General features: G+C 43.0%; 1 protein-coding gene across 1 annotated transcript in view; it reads right to left on the minus strand.

Annotated features, from left to right (window-relative positions):
- The window catches only part of LOC104958014 (sodium/iodide cotransporter-like), a 10,874-nt gene extending 4,555 nt beyond the window's left edge, over nt 1-6,319 (minus strand). The window contains exons 1-4 of the mRNA XM_010785709.1: nt 5,814-6,319; nt 5,310-5,375; nt 5,157-5,208; nt 4,514-4,581 (exon numbers count right to left, since the gene is read on the minus strand). Of these exons, the coding sequence (XP_010784011.1) occupies nt 4,514-4,581; nt 5,157-5,208; nt 5,310-5,375; nt 5,814-6,161 (534 nt within the window). The 5' untranslated portion in view covers nt 6,162-6,319. The remainder of the gene's footprint in view (nt 1-4,513; nt 4,582-5,156; nt 5,209-5,309; nt 5,376-5,813) is intronic.
- Between the last annotated feature and the right edge of the window lie 4,317 nt (nt 6,320-10,636).

Here is a 10,636-nt window from a genome sequence, read left to right on the forward strand (position 1 = left end):
CGTGACGTTAGAGTGTCCACTTTGTCAAGAATTTTGCTTTTACAGTCAGTAAAAAATGTAAATCCTGCGACGAAGTTATGTTGTGTCTGTTTACTCTCCGTCCGACTCTCGTTCATTAATCCACACCTCTTTTCCGATTTTGGTACAGTCCAACAGTCAGTGAGTCGTGTAATGTGTCTTCAAGACGACAAACCTTACGACATTTAAATTAGCAACACCGGGTCGCGAACGGCTTACTACTTACCTTTGAATGAGAGGGCTAATAGTTGTATATAGGTAGTCTGTAATCCTACACTACGAGGACTGATGGTATGTCCAAATTCTTCTATTATAAACGAAAGTTTCTTAGTTTCCCGTTATTTGTTGTCCGAGAGAATTGGTTCCGTTGCAATCGGACATATACAATTTGTCCATTCTATCGACAAGTTGTGACAGATAAAAAGTTGAAAAACCATTACGATAAAATAAAGATAAAATTCCTACAAATGTAAAAACGCTACAAGTTAAGATCAGAAAACTTGACAGATTACATGTACGAGACAGGAAAACGACGGCGTCGGATTTTGTAAAGGGTTAACCATAGTTATTTCATGAATAAAAAAATAGAATTAGGAGTTTTATAATTCGTTTTAAATTGAAATTTTTTTTGGTTTGTACTTACATTATTTATGTGTACAACATATTTATGAACGTTTAGTTTGTGTGAAAATAACTTGGTAAGATTTATATGCTTTTATACGCGTAAAGCTTGATATTGAACCATAAGTGACAGATACAATACGTAAGCTGTTATAGCACTTAAGTCTTTACCGGGCGGAGGCTTGAAGTTACCACTAAGTTACATTTCGTGGACTCATACGTGCGGCGGGGATAACCACATACTAGTTTAAACTAAAAGATTAAAATTTATTTTCTTTTATTTTAAGTGTCAATAACAGTTGTCCTCAATTTTAGTTAAAGAGCGAATAATCATTCGTTACATAAAGTGGGTATAAGTACTAAAGTTTACTAGCCTTTTGAATGCAACATTACTATGTATTTAGTGGAGGGAGTAAGTCTAACTTACAGCCGGCAACAATAAAAAATACAAACTTACAATTTTTTCTTGTTAGCTGTCACAACATCTGTCGGCTACTTAGCCCGTCAGTCGCCTACTAGAACATATGTGCTGATGTGTTCGATGGTTGTGTTGTGCATTTCTCCTAAGGTAACGTTTTTAGGTCTGCATTCCTTCTATGGCCGTTCCAACACTATATAACATCGAGCTCTTTGTTTATATGCCTCGTGCGCTGGCGACTTTTGTCAGCAAACCTCTGTGTCACAGGATCCAACTTGTCAAAAATGGTCCTTAATAGTCTTGGCGTTAGGACCCAACTACCCTTCTTTTGTTGTTTTCTTGAAAAGGATAAATATTTTGTGTGACGCATGGGTGGCAGGATTTGCGGCCAAAGGGAATATTTATGTTACGTTCGAGCTTTACCCGCCGCCGCGTCGGAAAACGCCCGAGTTCATTGCGGGTATTAAACCGGATTATTTATGGCAGTTCTTTGTTCGGAATAATTATCAAGTAAAACTTGCTGACGTACTTCTTCGTAGCGTCCTGTTACTCGCTGTCTTCGTCGATTTTTTTCTGTAAAGTCGTGGGCACAGCTAAAACTAAGCAACCCCTCCACCTCTGTTATGAGTGTAACAACCACCTACGTCAACTTGGTCTTATAGTCGTACCTCTCAAGCCTAGGCAGTGGTTTTTTTATTTATAGCGACCAGCCGCTTTTTTCAATACTGGTTTTTATGTGGTTTTGGAAGGAGTCCGTCAACAGTCTGACTAAGAATGATAATGTTAATATGGACGGAATGAGGGACAAGTCGGGACCCGTAAGATAAAAGAAGGTGCTTGACACAGAGTCCCGAAGGAATTATAAATTTTGCGGATCAAATTCACAACACGTATGGTCTAATTGCCTTTCTTTGAGTCGATTGGACTGCTTGCCTTGGTAAAAAATGGTTTTGCAGTTCAGAGTATGGTCTTCCGATTTTACTGCGCGAGTTGCGACGAGACCGTGTGAAATTAATGAGTATCATAATGGCGATAATAATAATAATTTCGCAGTTGCAAAATCAAAGCGATATATTTGGGAACTGTTTTCTCTTGTGTCCCTGTCCTTCTTCACCACCTTCCTCTTGTTCTCTTCAATTTTTTTTTGGGTGTTGAGGGACTGTCATGGTTGACACGTCTCATCAACGTTGCGTGGAAGTCGGAAACAGTACCGAAGGAGTGGCAGACCGGGGTGGTGGTTCCCCTTTTTAAAAAGGGGGATCAGAGGGTGTGTGCCAATTACAGAGGCATCACACTACTCAGCCTCCCCGGGAAAGTTTACTCTAAGGTACTCGAAAGGAGGGTCAGGCCGATTGTCGAACCTCAGATTGAGGAGGAACAATGCGGATTCCGTCCTGGTCGTGGAACGACGGATCAGCTTTTTACTCTCGCAAGGATCCTGGAGGGGGCCTGGGAGTATGCTTATCCGGTCTACATGTGTTTTGTAGACTTGGAGAAGGCGTATGACCGGGTTCCCAGGGAGTCACTGTGGGAGGTGTTGCGAGAGTATGGGGTGAGGGGGTCTCTACTCAGGGCCATCCAATCTCTGTACTCCCAAAGCGAGAGCTGTGTCCGGGTCCTCGGCAGTAAGTCGGACTCATTTCAGGTGAGGGTTGGCCTCCGCCAGGGCTGCGCTTTGTCACCAATCCTGTTTGTAATATACATGGATCGGATTTCGAGGCGTAGTCGTGGGGGAGGGGGTCTGCAGTTCGGTGGACTAAGGATTGCACCACTGCTTTTTGCAGATGATGTGGTTCTGATGGCTTCATCGGTCTGCGACCTTCAGCACTCACTGGATCGGTTCGCAACCGAGTGTTAAGCGGCTGGGATGAGGATCAGCACCTCCAAATCTGAGGCCATGGTTCTCAGCAGGAAACCGATGGACTGTCCACTCCAAGTAGGGAATGAGTCCTTACCCCAAGTGAAGGAGTTCAAGTATCTCGGGGTCTTGTTCTCGAGTGAGGGAACAATGGAGCGTGAGATGGGTCGGAGAATCGGAGCAGCGGGAGCGGTACTGCAGTCTCTTTACCGCACCGTTGTGACGAAAAGGGAGCTTAGCCAGAAGGCAAAGCTCTCTGTCTACCGCGCCATTTTTGTTCCTACCCTCACCTATGGTCATGAAGGATGGGTCATGAACGAAAGAACGAGATCGCGGGTACAAGCGGCCGAGATGGGTTTTCTCCGCAGGGATAAGGTGAGAAGTTCGGTCATCCGGGAGGGACTCGGAGTTGAACCGCTCCTCCTTCGCGTCGAAAGGAGCCAGTTGAGGTGGTTCGGGCACCTAGTTAGGATGCCACCTGGGCGCCTCCCTAGGGAGGTGTTCCAGGCACGTCCAGCTGGGAAGAGACCAAGGGGTAGACCTAGAACCAGATGGAGGGATTATATCTCTTCGCTGGCCTGGGAGCGCCTTGGGATCCCCCAGTCAGAGCTGGTTGATGTGGCCAGGGAAAAGAAAGTTTGGGGCTCTCTGCTGGAACTGCTACCTCCGCGACCCGACCACGGATAAGCGGGAGAAGATGGATGGATGGATGGAATATTAAAGTTAAAAGCATCAATCTGGTGCACTTTGAGAGCAACATTAGGAGATCTATGGATACCTCTCTCAAAACCCATATGAAGAACTGTAAACAGATTTTCTTTTTCTTTATGGATATTTTACAAATCACTCCCCTTTCAAACTGTATTCTTGTTTATTAATAACAACTTTTTTTTACTGTCATAAATTTTATACCTGTTTTTCATCTATTCTCTTATTTTTTTAAACTATAATGATCATATAAAGGTGTGCGTTTACCTCACTGAGCTGAGGTTATCAGAGCCTCTCAGTCTTTTAGGAGAGAGCTCTCTAAAGCTCCCCCTCTGCGACCGCTTACACAGTAAATTCCAATGTTAATAAAAGCACACAGAAGCTGTATACGTTTTTTGGGAGTTTGATTTATTTTAAATTAACACAAATACAAAATTAAAACCTATAATTGCACACTAAAACCATTATTTCAAAAAAAGAACTATTTCACATAAACCTGTGGTTTTTACTGGAGCTGGGGCAGTTCAACTTGATTTGGGGGGGGGGGTGCGCTATAGTTTATGGGCGCTGTACGCAATATAGGCGTAGTTCTGTTAGTATAGGATTATAAGATGTACTTTGTTGATCCAAAATCGGGAAATAGTTTTGTTATGAAATGTAAAAAAAAAATTGTATTTCTAATTTTTTAATTTCTAACTTCTTTTTTATTTTTTTTCCCAATGTTCGCCTATACTGCCTATGCCAAGGGCCGGCCCTGGACCCTGGCCTAGTTTTCCCCCAAAATGAACATAAAATGTCCACATTTGGTCTTGACAGAAACCAGTCCTGCCAAACCAACTCCTCTAAGTGATATGCACATTTGATCAGATGGAAAATAGATATTTCCTTACCATTGTTGTGTACAGGGTGCAAATGATCCCAGTAGAAAACAGAGACACCCACAGATTGAGTCCGGTAGCTAAAAATAACAAAACAACAATGGCAAAGTTTTAATGTGGAATATCACTTCAATGTACCAGCTTTTTTGAAGCCTATAGAAAATGACTATCACTAACAGTGTTTGAACAGCCTTCACTCTGATAACTGAATATTTGTAATCAAATATTTAAAAATGTGTGAATTTGAAAGTTCTTTAAAAAAAAAGTTTTTAAACATTGAAACCAATATGCTCAACATTTGGATGAACATATAAAAAGGTTCAAACTTTGGTGTGGTTGTTGATTAGCAATTACACTGGGAAAATAGTCATTTCGATGAGCAAACTTATCGTCACCTCATTTCAATCAGTATTATTTATAATGGCATCAAAATATACTTAAAATACCAAAAGTAAATGTATCCATTTAGCCGAAGGGCCCATTTCAGTATAATGTGTATAACATTTCTTGATTATAACCAGTGATCAAAACGTATTAGTTGCAGCTGTTTATTTTACCACAGGTTTACATGTCAAGGTGTACGTTTTTTTGTGTAATTTAATTGTACAAATCCCATTAATGCATACAGACAGGGGCATCAGGTGATCTCTCCTACCTTGGTTGAGGATCAAAGCGGGTGCATAGATGACAATCCCTGTGTAAAGCAGCTGGGAAAAAGGAGACATAATGACATAAGCAAACACTTTGACACAGTTTGATAGGTTATGCTTGGTTAAAAACACAGCAAACACAGTGATGTCTTTCTTACCGTCGCCAGCAGAAACTGGACACTTCCTAACAGCTGCATCCCTCGACCAAATCTCATCTTCAGATACTTTGAAAGACAGACAGCTGGAGTTACAACACAACAGAGTATCTTCTCTCATCCTTCCTCACCTCTTATATTCATCCCACACATCAGACCCGCCCGCAGGTGCGTTTCAACATTGTGACAGAAATCCTGACCCTCTTTCTTCACGATGGCTTGTTAGAAATAGTTTGTAATACTTTGGATATTAAAAACATATATAATACTTAATATTATGGTACTGATTATTTTAAAAAGCTAATATAGAAACTTTTTATAACAAATAATTCCCTTTAGGCACCTGCTTTTTATATTGCTTGGTCCAAAAACCTTGAAATACTAACACCAAAAATAAATATAATATTTCTTAATTTCTTTGCAAACAGGTCACATTAACTATTTTGATCTTGGTCTACATGTTGTCCCTGTGCATTTAATGACAATGAATGGGGTAATAACTGGAACCTGATTGGTGCTGGTGATGCCCAGTCGAAAGAAAACTGGCAAGAAGAGGTAAGCTGTCAGCACGGAGTTGATGCTCTGTCCCAGGCACATGTAGAGGAATTTAAAGCCATAGCGAGAAGCCTCTGCGGGAACACCCAGAACCTGGACTGCTGACATAAAACTGGCACAGAGCGACAGACCGACGGGCACTGCCGGCATGCTCCGACCCCCCATGAAGAAGTCATCAGCAGTGGCTTCCCCTGACCCCTTCTTCAGGGCCTGAAAGAGTCCGATGCCCATAGAGACAAACAACATGGCAGCGAAGACTGCGTAGTCAGCCAGGACGAAGCCTGCAGATTGTTCTTCCATTATTTTACTTTGATTCCCTCTGCCTTACTGTAGTTTGGTGGATCCGGATGTTTGATTTATCTGTCAGAGTGAATTAGAGGCAATTCAACTTTGAGCAGCAGGAGGATATCATAAACACATTGTTATGTAATGTTTACATGCATTTTTAAGAGCTAAAACAGGTGAAATGCTCATACAAAAGGTAACTGTATTGCCTAACATAATCGGATTACTGATAATTGTTATGTTAAATGGGGATTACTACCAGGATTATAATGTTAAAATACATTTTAAATTGAAGAACAATAGGTTACAACAACACAGTTTTACAATGCAAATGCTTACAGATTAAAACACCTAACCAGTCTCAAAACACACACACACACACACACACACACACACACACACACACACACACACACACACACACACACACACACACACACACACACACACACACACACACACACACACACACACACACACACACACACACACACACACTAGATGTGTCCCCTCCCCCTTATGTGCCCAATCCCCCCCATGTGAATCACACCTGGCACACCCAATACATGTTCGGTGTCTATTCTTTGTATATTTACTGCAGTTTTTCATGTATACCAGAAGTCTGATACAATATTTGCAGTTTGAAAGGGTGTTAAATGAAATTTGGTGATGATTAATGTTTTTTGTGTTAATGTAGCGATCACATCCCCAGCCGTGGGACCGTGCGTCAGGTGTAACCGTGCGCCCGTGCATTGGTTCACCAGTGTGATCCTTATTCACCTTATCAAACGTTTTATAAATTAATAAAAGCCTAGGACTTGCGCTCTGTGCGGCGGTCTCGCGCAGGAGGGGCAATGGAACGTCTTCCTCAGGTACGTGCGTTACGTCGGGGCGAGAGAAATAAGGTCCACTGAAAGACGGCGAAAGGAGGCACCACGTCACGAACTAGTAAAGTGGTGCCTCCTTTCGTGAAGTGATTAACCGTCATGGGTTCCTCGACATGTTTACTGCGTCAAAACGCACGACACAAATAAATAACTTTCGGGTCACCCGCTAGACGTAGTAGAGACGTAGCTTTATTATACGATGTTTCCCCGCCTGACGGTAGGGTCTGCATCAGGCTCCTCCCGGTCTTCGTTGTTCGAAGTCCAAGTTATGGGGTGAAATCGAATTTACTGACCTCTCTCCGCTCGGGAGAAGAACCCTCCTGTCAACGTAAATACATCGACAAGAAGACAAGTGTTTTATGTAGTTTGGAGACAAAAGACGAAAGGGCAAAGTGAAGTCTTTGTATGTGTTGCAAGGGAGTGACAGGAGATGTAAGTGTTTGTGTGTACGTGTTCGCGTGGGAGAGAGAGAGAGAATTTCCCTGTCAGCTAGAGTAGAGTGAGACGTACTGGGATTATAGTTATTGAACACCACAAGACCCTTAGTGTCTTGCCTGCTAGCAGGGGAATAATAATACGCAAATTTTGTAATAAATTTACACAAACAATTTAAGCCGTAGTTACATTCAACGCGACTGTCCAAGGTGTGTGGACGAAGGGGCGTCGCTCCGAGGGGGCGGGAGGACGACTATCAACTGCCCGCAGTTCGAGGAGTGGGGGGGGGGGGGGGGCAACTATTGTAAAAAAAAAAATTTAGCCGTGAAGATAGTTTTTTCCAACGGCTGGGGACTAGATCACGATCCGTCAATCGCGACACAACAATCGACAGTTATCTATTCTACTACGAATTATTTATATATATATTTTCATAACATTTACGATATGTTAGCATCGTGAAGTATAGCATACAATTTAGTAACAAAATTAAATACCCGGAACCACGGGACCGAAAACCGGAAACCACGGGAATTTTTACTGTTGGAGTTTTCCTGGTTCACCGGAACGGGATTTTACTGCTTTAAGGGTCCGGACGAGGTATGTAAAATAATAGCTATATTCAATCAAGGTGAAGTACTTAATACCTAGACACCACTTAACAACAAGATTGTGCTGGGAAGAATAAAATAAATCCAAATTCAAAAACGGTATTTAATCCCCGCACTAGTGTTAACTCACTGACGAGACAGGTTCACTGACGATGACGATCGTAGAACAGAGAGCGATCGACGGACGCACTCGATCGCATGTCCCTGAGGACGACAAGTCGAGTCGTCCTTTGTGTTGAACTTCGACGGGCACAACAAACCAAGAAGTACGAATGTATAGCCGATAACACCTGAGCGAGACGCCAATTTTGTCTGCCACGTACTTACGTCCAAAACGCCATTCACTTTAAGCTCACGAAATAAAATAAACAATTACTAAAATTAGCTGCATTACTTACAATTCGCTCACCTATCCGATGTAGCCACGATTGCTACGATTACATCGGGAGGTTCAATTTTGTATTCTGACATATATATTTCCAATTTTGCTTTATCTCTTTCACAATTCACATTCACCCTATTATGACAACTGTTTGTCGAAGACAAAGCTCCAACTATTTTATTCCAGTAGGGAATCATTGAATCTCTCTATAAAATAATACATCCATCCTTGACATTTACGTAGTCATATCCAATTAAATTTAACCGATACGATTCATACATCTGTTCGTTACAGACTTCATCCATTCACATACACTTTATGTTGGAGTTTTATGTCTAACATGTATAATGTTAATAATTACAGTATAAAGTTTCTACAATGAATCTTATAATGTTATACCAACCCACTCGACCGTCAAGTAATAACTGAATGTGCAATGCAGTCAGTAACTTCTTGCTTGGGTTTGGAACAACAAAAAATAATTAAGAATGTTTACCCATAGTTATTGTCATTCGTAACCATTGTGTTGAAGGTTTCAATGTCATTTATTTTTCCTGGGACTGAGCTGGTTATGTGTTAGGTTGTTAAAATTGTCTTCTCTAGTCAATATACAAACATGTGTACCATGAAATGTATATGGACAAACAAATTCCGACAGGTCCACTACGTCTTCCGACCGATCTCTCACTCTCTGTCTTGACTGAGGAGTGTCGTCACTTGAAGTCGAGTCCATTGTTTCTGAGAAAAAAAGTATGACATGTTTCTTAGTTCTTTCTATAACCAAATTTATTTATTTCAAACTGAAATTATGTGACTATATGTAAGTAATTGGTTATGATCTAGTGGATGTGTGTCACTTCAACTCCAAAAAAGACAATAATAAATATCAAAACCGACTCATCAAAGGTCAGGCGTAATGGGAATCTTTGCATTTACGGTGGTGCGTCACACGTCTACCCTCCGTACAATCGAATCGAGCCATCGAAGTCGATCGAGACCTTGAAAGTCGGAGCCACCGTCGGTCCAGGGGCGGAGCGAGGCGAGAAAACGGGAATAACCTCGTCCGACCTCTTCCGCCCTCAACTTGGGAGACTGCAGTGAAGCTCGGCAATCACCGGCTGAGCGGATGATTCCCGAAGAGCCGTGAGACGGCTTAGATACCCAACTGCAGTGCCTGGATTGCAGTATAATATATATTTCAGATACCGCTGTTGCGTGCGGGGCACACATCCCCGGCATTGTGGTTTGTTTAGGGTTGACTCCGCGGTCATCCACACTGTGTCCAGACTCAGAGGCATAGGAGCGTATTTGCCGACGACGCGAGACGCTCGGGGAGACAATTTTAACGGCCCTTATATGTAAACGAGACTACTCTCGTTGCACACACCGCGGGTCTTGTCGTCGGCGACGACGCAAGTCTTCGACGCGCTAGCATGAGGAGGGACCACTAACTCCATTCGACGACCGGACAACAGACACGTTTAGTTGTGTACAAACTAAACATTCGGTGCCCCGCTGAGGGGCAAGAAAAGGCTCTAAATCTTCTCATCGCCTCACTTTTTGGCGCGTTCTGTGACAAGACCTACTGTCCTCACTAAAGAACATAGTACCTTGACGACCCCCTCTCGAAGGAGACACTACACGGGCATTACCAGGCAGTACCACTGCTCGGTGGGTAGCGGCGGCGACGGGCACTCCGTTTTCCCAGCACGCTTCCTTAAAGGGTGCTGCGACGTAAAATGAGGCAGAGGAGTAGTACTCCGCGCATGTGCGGGTCCCCCTACTCCCACACACCTTACGGACAGGTGTGCTCCGCAAAATTGCCACGAACACACAATAATTACTTGCACACATCCTCCATCAGACCCTGTTCTTCTTACGCGTCGAGACGCAATTATTTGGTATCCAATTTTTGTCGTCCGAAAGACGTTCTCTTACTTGGTGAGAGCTCAGGGGGACAACCTTTCTAGGTCCCGGTCCCCATAGTAGTGCACTGGTCGACTGGCGGTTTGCGGCTCGTCTGACGGCAGTGCCAACTCCCGACAACCCAACACTGTCCGGCCTCCTCTCGAAAGTCAAGGAGTGATACGACGGTCGCCTCGCGCGAGTAGTACGACCAACTCAATTAAGGTGAGGGTCTATTTGCTAACCAGACTCTTCCATTCTCCTTGTCGA

Source organism: Notothenia coriiceps, unplaced genomic scaffold (assembly GCF_000735185.1).
Source record: "Notothenia coriiceps isolate Sejong01 unplaced genomic scaffold, NC01 NC01_scaffold00028142, whole genome shotgun sequence".
Classification (NCBI taxonomy): Eukaryota; Metazoa; Chordata; class Actinopteri; order Perciformes; family Nototheniidae; genus Notothenia; species Notothenia coriiceps.